This window comes from Pseudophryne corroboree, chromosome 9, assembly GCF_028390025.1.
Source record: "Pseudophryne corroboree isolate aPseCor3 chromosome 9, aPseCor3.hap2, whole genome shotgun sequence".
In the NCBI taxonomy this organism is placed as follows: Eukaryota; Metazoa; Chordata; class Amphibia; order Anura; family Myobatrachidae; genus Pseudophryne; species Pseudophryne corroboree.
This window is the reverse complement of record NC_086452.1, coordinates 455,876,622-455,893,974: the sequence shown is the minus strand read 5'-3', so window position 1 is coordinate 455,893,974 and position 17,353 is coordinate 455,876,622. Positions and strand designations below refer to the sequence as shown.

Genomic DNA, 17,353 nt, shown 5'->3' with positions numbered 1-17,353 from the left:
CAAAAGTCGAATTGAGATGCGGGAGCTGGAACGGGGAAGAGCCTTGGGCAGACTGGGGAGAGCAGTGCTATATAGCCGCTGCTCTCCCCTGTCTGCCCGCGGCTCTCCCCCATCGCCCCTCTCCCCCCCCCCCCCCCATCTCTGCCTCTCCCCTTCCCCGCATCTGCCGCTCCCCGTCGCCGCATCACAGCCGCCACTCTTGGCAGCGTCCACCCGGCCGGGTGGACGCTGCTGTGAGCGGCTCTCGACTGTCGGTTTTGGCCACGTTTTCGACACAAGCACCCAGATTGGCAGCTATTCCGCCAATCCACGTGCTTTTCGACAAGTCGAATTTCTCGACTTGTCGAATAATTTGGGATAATATTGAATAGGTCGGAACCCCTTCCGACCTAAAAAAAAAAAAGTCGAAAACTACCGTCTTTTCGTCAGACTGTAGCTCTCGACGTCAATTGAATATACCCCTAAAAGTAGCCGCACACGAAGGTTAGAGCGACAGGGTAATTGCTCCGCTTGGTCACGTGGCCGGATGAGATTTAACCGTTCGTCTCTCATTTGAGCAGCCAGATCACTTGCAGCTTCATTGCGACAGAATACTGCGAGCGCAGGCTGTCCGAGGTCGTCCCTAGGCCGCATTCCACACCGCGCCCACTAATTATCCTTCCGCTTTTCAGTAACGTTTACTGGCGTTGCGATTTGTTTGAGGCTGGCTCCCACATCAGGCGGTAGGGGGGCAATTATTTTGTGGGATGAAGCAATTTTTCACAAGCGTTCAGCTTATCGATTCTTTATGAGCGTGTCTCCTTACTGAGACATGAGGTTATCTGTGCCTCATTTCTCTTTGATAGGCTGAATATCAATTAGGCCCACAAAATTGCTCCCTTACTTGTGTGTCTGTGACGGGTGTGACATTACAGTGGACTCAGATCATTCCTATATTTCATATATATTTGCGTCTGTTTGTCTTGTCTCCTTCCAGATCTGTGTGAGGACCTAGAAGGAGGAGGAAGCCGGGATCGCGACAATTGATAGGCCAATGAGCACAGCCTCTCCATTCTTATGTCATCGACGTATCTTTGTCCACACATCTTGCGGGTTTATTCCATTCATTTTAAGATAAAATAACTTTGTGGCCGAACGGCTGATTGCGCAGAGATCTGAGCATCAGATACCGCGAGGGGGGCATGGTTGATGTTTTCTGATGGATGCCACTGGCAGTGACGGCCTCTGCGATGATGGAGAACCAGCTGGTGCCGAGGGGAAGAGGTTGCTGGATGGGGAACAGAAGGCTTCCAAGGGCTCACACTTTGACAACATCAATGTGATCGGCCAGGGGCTGAAGCATCTGTTTCAGCCGCAGAGGCGGCGCTCCTCCGTCTCCCCCCATGATATTCAGCAAGCGCAGCTGGAGCCCGATCCAGAACCGGATCACGTACAGGGATCGGAAGTGGACGATGCCAATCAGCCCACAGCTCTGAACCGCGTCCTGCAGCAAATCCGCGCCCCTCCTAAAGTGAAGAGAGGAAGCAGCCTCCAGCAAAACCGCAAGGGCAAGACCCGGGGGAGCCCGCAGATCGGCCGCCGTTCCGCACAGGACATAATGGCGGTTCTCTCGCACCCTGCGCGGCCGCGATCTTCTTCCACCACGGATGCGCACGCTGCCTCCGCTGCTCTGGACGTATCCAGCACCTCTTACTTGTCCCGGGAGGACTCGGCTGAGAAGGTAAGAGGACTAATGGGGCAATTCAATTAGAAGTGAAGCAAAATTAATAGTTTTGGTGATGTGCAGTGTTTAGTACGGTAGCCTCAACTTGTACATTTTTAATATGCACAGCTGTGGGACTGCAATTTAATATGTGCAATTTACTGTAGGGGCGATGCAGGGTGTCATAGCTGGAGTACGGACATGGGTATCACCCCTAATTGAATAGATCAAAAAGACTATTGGGAGCGTTATGTGGTTTTAAACATGGGATATGAGTTTCAGTTTTGTTATGTAGCTGCATTATATTTAGTTTGGTTTTATTTTTAGTCGGTAAAGTTGCCACAGGCGCTATAATCTCATACACTGAACGCCTTTTACACTTCCTCTATAGGAGATGAAATTACCTTTTGTTAAACAAATTGGCAGCGCTCTCTTCACATCGGTAATTGCGGCATTCTCATCGCTGCGGCTTAGCCGTATTGCTGGGTAATGTGACCTAAAGTGCTGAATTCGTTTTGGTTGGCTGTTTATTAATACACCCCATAATGTGCGGTCTATAGCGAGTCCTGGTTTGGCCACAGGCGTGATACATTATTTATTGTCTGCACTCTGTTGTAGTGTAAATCCATTAGCAAGGTCACTTAGTTTTCCAGACAATAAAGGATTATAAAACCTATAGAAAGGAATAGACAAAGCGATTTGTCAGGTACGTTCCTTGTACTTTGTGACCCCTGGTCGAGGGAAGTGTATTTAAAATAACTGTGATATTTAATATACGTACTCCTGTAAATAATCCTATATAATAAAATTCTAACGCTGCTCCTCACCTCTGTGGGGGGAATTCAAGTGTTTTGGCAGGCCGGTGGCCACTAGATGGTGCCCGACGGAGCAGTTCAAGTGTTGCTCCGTTCAGACACGCACAGCCGCTGTCGCTACTGTTAGGATATTCCGTCATTTTGACGGGCTGTTCACTAGTAAATGTAGAAGTGTATTCGTTTTTTTAGTATGAATATGCGACTTAGAAGGATAGTGAATTGGCTGCGATAACCCGCTTTCACGCGCAAACCAGTTTGTTTTTGTTTTTTTATCACGATTCGCAGAAACGGACATGTTTGGACTCATCTGTACATGTAGTTTGTCTCTAATAGAACGTATTACAGAAATTCAAAAATCTGTACATATCCAAAAAGGCATTATTTACCTGGGTAGTAGCAACCCCTTACAGAGACGCTTCCCACAACCTAAACATGTGGCTGTTTGTGCTGTTCTTAAAGAGCTTACGTATAAACAAAATGTTATTTGCTGTGTGTGGCGTTGTCCACACCCATTGAGGGCCGCAATGGCTGGAACTGTGCCACGCTGAATTCTTCTGTGGCGCAACTCCTATAGTTTCAGGTTTCTGTGCGGTGCGGTTGCATTACAGCTATATTTCCCAAGTCTGCTTGACAGTGACTAATTAGATGCATTCAGAATGTCCCAAGTGCCTGTCTCCGAGTTTTAGTCATCGCAGTTAAAAAGGACTGGATGTAAAGTGTCAATGGAAAGTTGCTAAGAACTTGTGCCAATGGTTGGCTGAAATTAGCCCGATATTGTGACTTGAATTGTAGGGTCCCTTAACCACTGCCAGAATCTCTCAATAGACCAGGTCGTCTTCACAACCTGAGGTGCAAACAGATATCCGCGGTAAGTAGGGGTTTCTGCCCTTACAACTGCCGCAAATGCGTTAACCCATAGCTCCGAGCACTCCACCTGGAAACTACAGGTTAATGCGCGTTAACCATGGGCTTACTGTGTGAGCAATTTGGTGTATAATTGAATATCTCAGGGCGTGGAGATACAAGCCCGTTATCAGCACTGGGGCTAATTGAATTCAGTCCTGAGAATGTTATTATTTTCTGCCATCGGTTCCGTGTCTGCATGTAACAAACAGGGACAAAGATAAAGTGTGTTTGCAGTAAATGTGCTGTCTCATCGTTACTGGGTCCTAACCTAGCTCATCTGTGCTCACGTATTAGACGAGTAAAAATGGTTTCACTGACCAGCTGGAGGTGCTCAGAATGTTTTTCTCTAAATGATGCCATCTCAGACTTCCAAGTTAATCTATAGGTTATTTTCATGATGTTTTTTTGTTTTAAAAATGAACTACACATTACGCGTTTCACAAGTTTCCGAAGCAAGTAGCATCTTGTGAAACGCGTAGAAGAGACAGTCATATTTACAGAGCCTTTTATTTTAAATACACAGAGCATACGGTTTTAGTTTTTTAATTTTACATACACAAATGGTAACTGATCCCTTCCCCCAGAAAAAAAAAAAACATGGAAAAAAAAAAACATGGAAAAAAAAAAATGAGAGGCTTTGTGGAATAGGTGAGTGTACTTTACAAGATATTGGACACATTTAATATGTACAATACTCACTGTATATGTGTTTGGGTCTTCTGCACTGGATTCCATCATGGTGACCGTAGCCTGCGGCACACAGTTTGTAGGGAAGCCGTAAAGACTCAGCTCTGCGCAATTGCTGACCGCAGTACCTCCCCATCCCTCACCATGAGACTGTAACTCACAGCGCACTCATTGCTGGTTTCATATTAAAGCCTCAGGGTTTTGGAATTACTGGGTGCTGGGAACGCAGATTGGCGCTGACCTAGGTCTCCAGCCTGGTCATTCAGTAATGGGAAGCTGTGTGTTCCCACTGGGTATGTAAGATGCCTGTATTGGTTTGGACCAGGGTTATGTTACACATCTCGGCATACCCCAACAGCAAAGCTGTGTCAGGACATGCTGGGATGTGTAGTTCCACAGCAGCTGGAGTGCCACAGGTTTCCTACCCCTGGTTTAGACCATAAACCCAACTCTGCGCTTCCTGATAAAGAATAAGAAATAAAATCTACTCCGAGCAGGAAGAGTGTAATATAATGAAATCATACAGCCGTCAGCCCAGTGTTGGAGACATGTGGGCGTGAGACACGGTGACCCCGTGTGCAGTCTCTGGGTACGTCTGCTACTTCCGCCCCGAATTTTTGGAGAGTCGTATCGAGATGGGAAGTTCTGGATGGGGATAGAGCAGGGAAATCCCAAATGATCCAAGTAAAAATATAATTCCACTCCCTTTGGATGAACTGTAAGTGTATATACATTGGGGTCGATTCACTTCAGCAACAGTTGAATAGCGCCAGGAGTTTGCTCCCGGCGCTATTCAATTCAGCTCCAGTTAAGTCGACAAAGGCCCTTTCTCGCTGACTTAGGTTGAATTGTCGGGAGAACGGGCATTCTCCGACTTAACTCCCCGGCGCGATGCTGATTCCCGACAGAATCAGCCTCGCGCCGGCCGCGTGGCAGCACTTTTGTCTGCTTTCTACTCTCGTCCCCCGGGGGTGAGAGAAGAATTCCCGACGGTTGAGGGTCACTGGTCGCTGTATTGAATAGCGCCGGGAGCTATTCAACTGTTAGTGAATTGATTCAACCCCATTGGGGTAAATTTACTTCAGGTCGATTTTAATTGATTTCAATCAATCTTTAGTAACTTGACCCCAGAGGATCCTGTTTGACCTCTCAGTGCGGTAAGACCCTTGCAGTACGGGAATTGCTGTTTTGTGGGAAAATGGAGAATCTGCCTGGGTCAAGTTTTGCTGGAAGACAGTGGTTTAATAATGGAAGGTGATGCACGTACATTGTATTGCTGTACCGTAGGCCTACGGGTAGTCACATGGGCGCCTCATCCTCGGGATACAGATAATAGGTCGACCATTATTGGTCAACACGGCAATGGTCGACTCGATTTTTTTACAATCTTTCATACTTTTATCATCGGTGTGGACTACGGTTGAGAATAGTAACCCTAACCCTTGGTGCACTAATTGGGGTACCCGGTCATTTTACGGAGAAAACTACACCCCACAAAATATAAATCCTTTTCCTATGTCGATCGTTTTTCCCTTGTCGACCTTGTGCATTTCGACCTTTTGGGGTCGACTTAGACACAGTCGGCTTTTTCAGGTCAATAACCCACACCCAATGGTTAGAGAAACTGGCTTTAAATGTAGATCGCTCAGTTGCTTTCCCAGGCATAATTGTTCTCTACTCCTCTTATATCTGATGTGTCACTGACGCTTTAGTTACTGGAATTTATTATTGCACACACTGTTCTGTCTGCTGACCCCGGCTGGGGTAAATGTACCACCTCCCTGTTATCATACACCGTGCTCCTGCAGGATGTCTGCAATGTGTGCTCAGTGCAGAGCTGTAGGTTGTGTTTACTGTGGTGATGGGACTGGCTGTAAAACACCTGCGTAGGCTAGGAGTCATTGGCAGTGATTCTATTGTGGGGTGTCAGCCAGCAGCTGTTGTAGGCCTGGCCCGGTGCACCGCGCACAGTACTTCTGGAGACAGACATAAATCCCTACTGTAAAAATAGCCGGGCTAAGGGTCTGCTTTTATTTGTACCAACAGACGTGGCCACACGGGGGTCAAACCCTACTACTCAGTATAGGGACAGTGGTGGTCATTCCGAGTTGATCGCAGCCAGCAACTTTTTGCTGCTGCTGCGATCAACTAGTCCACGCCTATGGGGGAGTGTATTTCAGCTTAGCAGGGCTGTGATCGCTTGTGCAGTCCTGCTAAGCTAAAAAAATTTCAAGCAGAAGTAGACTAGCCCTATACCTACTTACCCTGTGCGATGCTGAAGCCGCCTCTGACGTCATACATCCACCCAACGTTCTGCTGGACACGCCTGCGTTTTCTTCTCCACACCCCGAAAACGGTCTCCAACGGTCTGGATCCGCCCAGGAACGCCTTCTTTCTGTCAATCTTCTTTATGGTCGGCTCTGCGACCGCTTCCTTTGTAGGTTGCTAGTGTTCACTCTAGGCTGTTTTAGCAGGGCGCCGCGCCCTGCCCGTTTTTTAGCAGGCAAAACCCGCCCTGCCCCTTTTGCGGCGCCCTGCTAGAACAGCCGCCCGCTTCCTGCCCTCCCGGCGTGTATAGATGCCGTGCGCATGCGCGCGGCATCCATTCACGCATTGGGAGAGGGCTGGGGGAAGCCCAGCACCGACGGAGGTGCTGGGCACGCCCCCAACAGTGACGTCGCCGGCCACAGATGCTCTCTATAGTAGCGTCTGTGGGCCGCACCGCCCCCTAGAATGACGTAGGCGTGGCCACGCCCCCTAATTTGCGTGGCCGCGACCCTGTTTCGGGCGCGAGCGCGGCTTAGCCGCGTGCGCGCACGTGTGCCCCCGGAGTCCAGCGCCCTGCCCCTTTTCACTCCTAGAGTGAACACTAGGTTGCGACGTAACCCGGCGTGCAACGTTGCGCATGCGCATTGCGGCCGCTGCGCACGCGCATTCCGGACCCGTTCGCACCGCAGCGACAAACCGATGCGTGCGAACGGGTCGGATTGACCCCCAGTATTCGCTCAGTTTCGGACACAAATTATTTGAGGTTCGACTATTTGATACGCGGGAGCTGGTTGGCAAATCACAGCGGACTTCATTGCATCTGTCTGTGCGGACAGATGGCTCCAGGGTTGTGGTTCGTTGGGTCGACAGTGACTAGGTCGACACCTGAAATACTTTAGGTCGGCATAAACAATGGCGACGTGAGTTTAAAAAAAAAAAATGTTGTCGTTTTCTTCGTAAAGTGACCGGGAACCCCAATTAGTGCACCGTATCCCCTCAAATGGCTCGCGACGGGTTACTATTCCCAATCGTAGTCCACGTGGATCATATGAAAAAGTAAAAAAAAAATTAACTCATGTTGACCTTTTCATGTGTCGACCTTTGCCATGTCAACTAAGTGTCGACCTAAAGACCGGATACCAGCTCCTCGTCGGAGGTGGCCGTCCACATGCAGATTGTGTTGGGAAATCTTTCTCTTTAGTACTAAATTGGGAGATGACGTTCCCGTCACATCAGATGTAACTTTCCTCTGCACCGCGGACCCACTGATTAATTGGGCATAAGGCCCGTCCCCACGTCTCCCATTGCAGTAACTGCCAGCCGTGTGGCTTTCCTTTCCCTACAGCTTCCCAGCCGTTGTCCCTGGCAGTCTTCACGTGTGTATAGGTGTCTGGCTTGTACGTGTGTCCGATGGCGGGTTTATCTTCTCTCTCCAGAATGTTATGTCGCTGGGGCATTGTGTCTCCGCAGTGGACTGTAGAGATACGATTTGCAGGACTTGTGATGACTCCCTTCACGCCGGCCTGTTATTGTTTATCTAACAGAGCGGAATGCGCCCCCCCCTAATGGCTCTTTTCTGTCACTTTAAGGCTCTTGATCTACCTCCACGCGTTAATGTTTTACAAACTTCGATTTGTAGATTGTCGTAATTGCTTTACAGCTTTCTCCGAAGTGCGACACACATTTTATTTATTTTGTACTCCTTCCACTCTGAAATCTCCTTGTATGTATGACACAGGCAAAGTGGATGACCGTATAATATTATTGGCGCTACATTAATAAATCCTGTACTCCTATTTCGGGAATGTTTCTTGGGATGTTTGGGCTATTTGTGCGGATCTTTTATTGCGCTTGTGGCGTTTTCCTGGATCTCTTGTATCTTTAATTGCAGTTTCATTGTCAGATCTGATAAAGGGTTTCCGAGACAGTCTGTACAAAGTTCAAGGGCGAGCAGCCGTGCCTGGTACTGCCAACTCTACAGTTCCAAACCCTGATTCTGCGCTCCACACAGGGCCTTCCGTCTAACTCTCGTACACAAATAACCTTATCCACCTGGCGCCTGGGACGGCAGCTCATGTGTAGGTGTCTTTGTGCCCTGTGTCTAAAAATGACAGTAATTATAAATATTTTTACACTCCACCAATTTGTATCAATGCGGCGAGTTATTCGGTTGTGCTTACAGTACTTGCAGTGGTTGGGAGTTCTGGCAAGGAATGCTGCTGTCTTTGGCTTGGTTAAAGATAGTAGATTTTCAGTGTTACACCAGGACAACACACTAATGTAACCTTTCCAAAACCAGGTGTCATTCTACATTTCCACCACTAGATGTCAGTCACGCAGTGCTTTTCCTTTTCACTATATCTATTGTTCCTTGACCCTTGCATCACCCGATTTAACCACATTGAAACAAGCCCAAGTTTAAAAGTTGAGGAATCCCCATTGTGGTGGGGTTTCTTGAATTCCTATACTTTCTAGCATAGCTTGCACCATTGTAACAAGCAAAAGAAATAGCTGGCTGGATCATTGTGCTGTGATGCATGCTGGTGCCTCACTGCATGGTTGTGTGACTGTGGTTGCCATGGTAGTAACATGCACTTGGCAATCTATGAATCGTAAAGAGCAACTTTTAAAGGAAAAGCAAAGAGCTTTATGCATCTTTTGATTATGTTTAAAAAAGTATTTCAGATTTGTTTTTGTTGCATATATGGAAAAATGTATATTTAAGTGAATTATACAGCTGGAAAAACGGATGTGAAAGCAAGAAATGACTCTCTGCGGTCTTGGTGTGACCCCCTGGGACACTTATAAAATGATCCTGTTTTCCCGGGTATAAACATTGCTTATATGTGTATTATATATGAGATCGTTCATAGGGGTCATACGCAACAACTTTCATCACTTGGGGTGTCTGTCTGTTGTTACATTAGAGCTCTGTGTATTCTCACAGTAACCGACTTGCCGGCCACTATCAGATCTAGGTTACACTGAGCCTGTCATTGCTGATGGGAGACCTATTGCAGATCCCCGCACAGCTGCACACTGCACTCTCTCTGGGAAGGGTGTGGTATGGAAGGTCGATAGTAACTAGGTCGACCACTATTGGTTGACATGGTCTAGGTCGACAGGTCAAAAGGTCGACATGAGGTTTTTTTTGGTGTCTTTTTCTCCATACAGTGACCGGGAACCCCAATTAGTGCACCGTGTCCCCTCGCATGGCCCGCTGCGCTCGGCACAGTTACCATTCTCGATCGTACTCTGCATGGATCGTTAATTATGAAAAAGTTTTAAAAACAGAAGAAAAAAAATGTGAAAAACTCATGTTGACCTGTCGACCTAGAGATGCTGTTGAACTAGTTACTGTCGACCAATAGTGGTCGACCTAGTTACTGTCGACCTAGAGACCGGATCCCATCTGGGAGATGCCCAGTGTTGCATTCCATCCTGTTTTTTGGTGACCTCCCTTGTTAATAATTGTCCACCAAGAGTGGCGGAGCGTTCCTCTGGGTGCCAGACCCGTCGGCTGGTAGCTGCCTGCAGCAGGAGGCAATAGCCTTTAAATGAACAACTATGTATATAGCGCCGGTCTCTCAGTGGGTGAGAGGACAGCATGGGGAATGTCTATTACAATACACACTACAGTACATACACACTGTACAGGTGGCCAGATAGAGCACAGCTGCAGAGTATTACGCCGGTCATGTGCTGATCACACTGGGGACTAAAGAACATTTGCAAATCCAAACTGTTAAGAAATGGTTTAAGATCTACCAAACTATGACTAAAGAGAAGAACCGCAGCTTCCCAGTCCTGACTGGTAACCATGCGTCACTATGGGAGATGCCAGTGGTCTGCATCCAGACGTGGGCATCTGTGCCCCCTGGTACTGGGTATTGTTTGTAGCCGAGTTGTCTGGCTGCAGAGAGTGGACAGTTTCCTCCTAGGAAACCGCCGTCTAAGCAGTGGCTGTCCGGATTAGCAGCAAAGGCGGCCAGTCCCTGGCATAAGCACACGTGGGGGTAGTTAATCACATCAGTAACCCTGGTATCGGGTACTCAGCCTGTGTCTCACCAGCTACGAGGGTGTCTAAGCAGGGCCTAGCTCTGGATGAAGTGCATCTGGCACAGCGCTCATCCAGTCACTGCCGGGAGCACGCTGGGAGTTGTAGTTCAGTAAAAGGTGGAATGTATAGATTGCTTACACAAGACATTTATAGCAATGTAAAGTGATTGCTTTCTGCAGGCAGTATATACGTCCCTATTCCATAGTCCCAATTACAGGCCACATCGGCGTGCTGGAAGCTACTAGTGATGTTCCCATTTGGAATAATCCTCCCACATTGCAGACCAGTAATATATATTTCTGTATTGTAATGCTGCAGATTTGAGGTTGACTCGGGCGTCTGCTCAGACTGTACCTAAACCTCAGGCAAAGCGGCTCTGTGATAACAGTTTGTCCAATAATTTCCCCAGCCTGGAAGGATTTCGGTTGCCCAACGCTCCTCTTACACTGGCACGGCTCCCATTTCTGTCCATGAGGGTGTTTGCAGAATTGTCATGCACCTAATCCAAATGCCGGATGATTTATAGCAGAGACACTGAGCGGTTTGTAAGGATAGGGTTACACTTTTCTCTCTGTGGAAACCACAATCACCCTTTCCGAAATATGTGGGTAATAAGCTTACACGGATACCGGGGTTATTAGAGGTGAGAAGTATTCAGACAGAAGCTAAACATTAACCGTTCCTCCCAGGGGGTGCTGTGAATGTGCGCGCCAGGGTTATGGCCTGTAATTCCTGCAGGGCTGCTCTGCTCACCCTGGGATAAAGGAGGGCAGCTGCAAATCCGGGTAGCAGAGGGGCGATGGTGGAGGCTGTTCCTACAAATAGGAGGGTTTGTCCTAAATTCGTATCCTCATATGCTGTTTTGGAATTGGGCAGCGCAGGTGGATGGGTCCTCTGTGGCCATGTGAAGTCTGCAGAACAGAAGGACTGTGTTTTATGGCCCTTTTTATTTTTAGAAGCCTCCAGTTTGTGTTCCTGATGAAGCTCATGTTTGTGTTTCGTAAAGTAAAGACGGTTTGTAAATCGGAAAGTAATGCGCCGTCTGGCTGGTGGGAATACGGGAGCTCTTGCAGCCTGGTGGGAAGGGGGGGTTTGACCTGATGTGCCCAAAACTTTAATCTGTTCCAGATGTCAGTCAGCGGGAGCGATATGAAGCCAAATCATTTAATACCCCCTTATCCCTGGCTGATTAAATGGGGGCGTCTTTTAATACCCAAGACATGCCAAGAATCCTGGCTATTTGTCGCAGATTAGGCGGATTTGCTGCCGCGGCCTCCTGTCTGTATGTCTGAGTTCCGTGTGCTGTATGACGGGGCAATCCGTATACTCATGTCATCCCTAGAATGCAGCCGTGTGTATTGTATGATGCGGCATCTCCTGGTTGTCAGACAAGGGATACAGGCTGCGTTTTACTCAGTCATTTCCTCAGTGGCATTGCTTTTGTGTGTGTGTGCGCAACTGGGGACTCAGCGACGCAAGTGGCGTAAACCAGGGAGAGGAGACGCGTCTGGGCTAAGGATTTACTCTAGAACTGCGGTGTCGGATCTCTCCTAATGGAGAATGATCAGCAGCACAGATCATGGTTGTGTGTTATTACCGGGAGCGCACAAAATACAGATCGCAGTGAGGTCGCTGGGCAGGGAGATTCCACCTATGGAAACTTATTGGAACAGGGAGTTATTTAGTACACTTAATATCTAATGTGAGAAACCCGCACATATAATATCCAAACATGTCCGTAACATGTACTGTATTGCGTCTGTAATTCTACGGTCCTGTCACTCGCTCAGCGCTCAGGCTTACATGCCGGAGGGTACAAACAGTAATTCTACACAGGGGCTGGTTTAAAGGTCCTGATATCTCCGCCTGCTGAAGCCCCATCCACAGGTTAAGGACATGGGGGGAATTCAGACCTGATCGCAGCAGCAAATTTGTTAGCAGTTGGGCAAAACCATGTGCACTGCAGGTGGGGCAGATGTAACGTGCAGAGAGAGTTAGATTTGGGTGTGTTATAGTATTTCTGTGCAGGGTAAATACTGGCCGCTTTATTTTTACATTGAAATTTAGATTTCAGTTTGAACACAACCCACCCAAATCTAACTCTCTCTGCACATGTTACATCTGCCCCCACCCCCCCACCCCACCCCTGCAGTGCACATGGTTTTGCCCAACTGCTAACAAATTAGCTGCTGCAATCAGGTCTGAATTAGGCCCATGGTCCTACAGCGTGGCGTCTAAATACAGGTCTCCAAAGCTGAGATTGCAGTCAGTTGAGCTACTGTGACCTCACTAGCCTTGCCCCTGGGTATGAATCGGTCGATCCTCATGGTGTATTTTTGCCGGTAAGTCTGCCAAGCGGTCGGTTACGGTTTGCATGTTCGGCTGGAATAGAGCCTCTCCTAAAGTGATAGCCGTGCGCCGGTGAGCGTGCCCTGCTTCTCTTCTAAAGCGAGCCACGCGTCGCTGTGTGTTTAGCACAATGCTGTATTTCAGAGGTTCCCAAACTCTACAGTCCAGGTTTTAAGGATATTCATGCTTGCGCACAGATGATTAAATCAAATTGACTAAGTCACCTGCGCGCAAGTTTGGATATCATGAAAACCTGCTCTTTAACGGTGAACCATCGCATACGCAATTTGCAAGTAGCCATTGTCTCTGCTGACCTGTATTGAGGCTGGTGATTCAGGACTAGGTGTCAGGGCCTCAGTGATGTCACTAGTTCCTAGCAAATTGTCAGTCTGTGTTCTCATGAGTAGAGTGCATGAATTCTAAAAATGACTCCAGTGATGTCACCAGTTGCCGGGCGAACTCACGCGCAGCTTTCCCCAAAAATGGCAGCACTCCCGGTGAGCAGGAGACGGGATCACTTTCAGCGGTTCTCCCTTCCATCCCCGTGGTACTGTAACTGGCACCCTGCTCCTGTCTGTGCCCGGACACGATCAGCCAGCAGTCCGGAACTCTTCCTATTAACAGGAACGTAGCATTGCCCACAGGAAATGTAACATTCCAGCTTCATTATATGGCTGTGACTCAGAGATGACACCACTAACGAGTGCTTGTGTGGGCGCAATCCATCCTGGCGGAGAAGTTCTGTACGACGAGGTTCTATACGGGACTGACGACACGTGTCTCAGGGTTCAGTGATATTTTGAAGGTGTATCCGTAAAACAAATATTTATATAGTATTGCTACGTGTGCATATCCTGTGTGAGCATAAACCTTGCTGCGTGACGTGTCGCAGAACGCTCCGTAGTGAATGCTGCAGCACGGACGGTGTAATGGTTAGCACTACCACCTCACAGCACTGTGGTCATGGGTTCGATTCCCACCATTTCCCTAACTGTGTGGAGTTTGTATATTCTCCCCGTACTTGCGTGGGTTTCCTCCGGGTACTCCGGTTTCCTCCCACAATCCAAAAATATACTGGTAGGTTAATTGGCTCCCAACAAAATTAATCCTAGTGTGAATGTGTGTGTGTACATGTAGTAGGGAATATAGAGTGTAAGCTCCACTGGGGCAGGGACAGATGTGAATGAACAAATATTCTCTGTAAAGCGCTGCGGAATATGTGTGCGCTATATAAATAACTGGTAGTAATAATAAAATAGCACCGTGGCAATCTCTTGTGCGTAACCCAATTTGTATTTGTGCAAAACAGTTTGTCTCCTCTTTTGGTGCCTGCGTAAAGCGGCCTTGCAGATTGTGTAGACAGGTTTACATCACCGCGGCTGTTGTCGTGGGCCCCACCCCGAGCAGAGCACTTTGTAGAAATGTTAGATTGCAATCTCCCCTGAGTCAGGGCTGATGCAGCTGGTTTCACTGAAAGATGTAAAATAAATCGTATTAAAGACTAAAACTTTGGAGGGGCGTGGCCTGGACGAGCATGGAGTAGCACCTGAACTGTGCAGCTCTCCTGCCGTTATATCCTGAAACATTATCCTCTATTCCCCCCCAGGGTCTGATATTATGCCCAACGCTGCATGAACTTCCCCTACCCCCATGGAGTGAATCTGAACCGGATCCCGCTGCCCCTCTGACTCCTGCAGCCCTGTTCACTTGGCGGGCCCTGCCCGGCGCTGGAGCCGCCGCCGCGCGCTCACCGCGGACCGGAAGTTCGGCTCCCAAACACCGCTGAGATCCGCGTCTTCGTGGAGGAGAGAGGGAGCGCTCGTCTGCCGTCCTGGAGTGCCTGCTGGGGGACCCGAGAGAAGTCTGTGGCGCCTGGAGCACAGCGCACCCTACACCGCCACGTATCTGTGCCGCCCTGGGGACCGGAAGTTCGGCTCCGGCTCTCCACCGCTGCCCGCGTCCTTGGGGAAGAGAGTGAGGGGAGTTTGGCTGCCGCCCTATTTGCCTGCTGGGGGGACCCAGAACACCCCTGAGCCTGACTGCACAGTCATACACCGCCGCGGACCCGGGGGACCGGAAGTGCGGCTCCTGTGATCGCTGCAGCCGTCCGAGACCTCTGAGTGGGGCTGGGCTGCAGTACTATCAGGTACATTCTGGGGAGCCTGGAGGACCGCTCTGATCACACCAGGCTGCTGCGGCCACTGACCTGGCCATTTGTTGCTCCACTCACCCATCCTGACTGGAAAGGGGGAAAAAAGGTACTTGCTGATACGGGGCAGTTTGTTAAATCTGTGGGGGCCCGCCTGGGTTGGTTGATGAACTGTACCTCTCCCCCCCATCCTCCTGTTGCACACCCCTGGCTGAACGTTCCGAATATCACCCTGCCTGGAGGTCTACAGTAGGGACTATTTATCTTTATCTTTACCGCACAGCTCTGATCTGGGGGGACACTGCTTAACTCCCTGCCCCATCAGGCGGTCACGCGGCATCACATTAGGAGGCTCTGACCCTGCTGCTCAGCTATATATATTTACACCCTCCCTTGTTTCTCTTTTCATTATATATATCCGGCTGGAGGCTGCTGGTTTACCATTGTGTGACTCCTGAGCTGCTGCTGTAGTACGGTCTGGAGGCATACCTGCTTGGTTCACCATAACTCTCTCATATAACTGCTGCAACTCCCTGTGGGGTGCCTATAACGAATACTATGGGGAAGACTTCTCAGGCTGCGGCCAAGCTCGAAAAATACGCTAGAAACCCTCCCGCGCAAGATAAGAGAACGGGGGGGTCGCGGGATGGATCCTCTCCCCCCTCCCCGGCTACAAGTGCGGGCTCCGGCCCTCCAGAGACCTCGGAGGATGCTATCCAAAGGGTACTGGACGCAGTAAATGCCAGCGAAGGCAGGCTGGCTGAAAAGATCACTCAGGTGCAATCAGATCTCTCCTTGATTCATCAGGATCTACAACGAGTTAGAGAGAGAGTGGGGGAGGCGGAAACCCGCATTTCTACTGTCGAGGACACTGTGGCCCCGCTTGGCCGACGCACTACTGCCCTTGAATCCCAGATGTCGGAAGTGCAGAAAAAACTGACCGATATGGAGGGGCGTCTGAGACGAAATAACATTCGGTTTGTGGGCTTGCCGGAAAAGGAGGAGGGAGATGCACCTGAGCAGTTTTTGGAGAAGTGGCTTACAGATTTCTTTGGGACGGATGCTTTTACATCACACTACGCGGTGGAACGAGCACATAGAATCCCTATGCGACCGCTGCCGCCGGGGGCTCCTCCCCGTACATTTATAGCTAAATTCCTCCACTTCAAGGATCGGGACAAGGTACTCAACCTGGCACGCACCAAGGGCCCACTTAAGTGGAATGGTACCCGGATCTCTGTATTTCCTGATTTTGCGGTTGACGTTCAGAAGGAGAGAGCCCAGTTCCTTCCAATTAAGAGACGTCTCCGGGAGCTTAATCTCCCTTATGCTATGCTTTTTCCTTCAAAGTTGAGGGTGGTCGCAGGAGGAGAGACTAAATTTTTCTTGACCCCGCGGGAGGCGGCGACGTGGCTTGACAGGCAGTTCCCGGCAGGGCGCCCCCTGGCAAATGACTGAATGTTGCAACTGCCCGGTGGCTGGGCTGCGATTTATGTCATTAAGTATTTGTGTATACAGCTAATGTATTAATGTTTGTTGACGTGGTAATATACTAAATGCTGCACTTGATATCCGGTCCTTACATGATCGGAGGTCGGGTGCTTATCTGGTCCTGGGGGGGGTTAGGTTATGGCGGGGGAGCAATGCCTGCTTGCGACCGCTGTATTTTTTGTCCTCTTTACTAGTTGTTTAGTTGTGGGGAGGGGGCTTTTTGGGATTAGGTATGCCACAGTTCGGGCCGGTATACAGGGTGGGGGGTTGTATGGGGGAGAAGGGAGGATTTAATGGGTGGTTGTTTTATAAGCATTGCTGTGGCGACATGTTTAGAGAAATTTATTGCAGGCGGTTACTTCTCTGTCTATTTCAGATATTTTCAATGTTGTGGACACATCTAGCACTTGGTGCTACTATGTATTATGGCATCACTTAGTCTAAAAATTTTATCCTGGAATGTGCGAGGCCTTAATGACAAAATTAAAAGGGCCCTGGTGCTTCGGCAGATTAGGCAGTACTCCGCAGATGTTGTTTGTCTTATGGAGACGCACCTGGAGGGAGCCAAAGTTTTATCTCTTAAGAGGCCATGGATTGGGTGGCTATATCATTCCACTCATACCTCCCATTCCAGGGGCGTCTCCATTCTGATCCGTAAATCTCTCCCGTTTGTTTTAGACCAGGCCCAGGTAGATCAGTGGGGACGGTACATTTTTCTTAAATGTCAAATAAACTCCATGTCTTTACTATTATTGGCTATTTACATACCTCCACCGTATTCCCCGGAGGTTTTACGCAAGGCTGCTGATTTTATGTCCCTTTACCCCAATACTCCCACCGTCTGCACTGGGGACTTTAATAATATCATGGATCATAGAGTGGATAGCTTCAGCACCAGTACTACTGTACCTCGCCCACGTCCAGGT

At 49.0% G+C, this 17,353-nt stretch overlaps 1 protein-coding gene across 4 annotated transcripts in view; it reads left to right on the top strand.

Moving 5' to 3' along the window:
- TMCC1 (transmembrane and coiled-coil domain family 1) overlaps positions 1-17,353 on the top strand; it is a 139,315-nt gene that overhangs the window by 33,176 nt on the left and 88,786 nt on the right. For 3 of the 4 annotated variants that reach the window (XM_063941226.1, XM_063941228.1, XM_063941227.1), the window contains exon 3: positions 977-1,720. The exons of the other annotated variant lie outside the window; for it this stretch is intronic. In XM_063941226.1, the coding sequence (XP_063797296.1) occupies positions 1,199-1,720 (522 nt within the window). In that variant the 5' untranslated portion in view covers positions 977-1,198. The remainder of the gene's footprint in view (positions 1-976; positions 1,721-17,353) is intronic. 4 annotated transcript variants of the gene reach the window in all.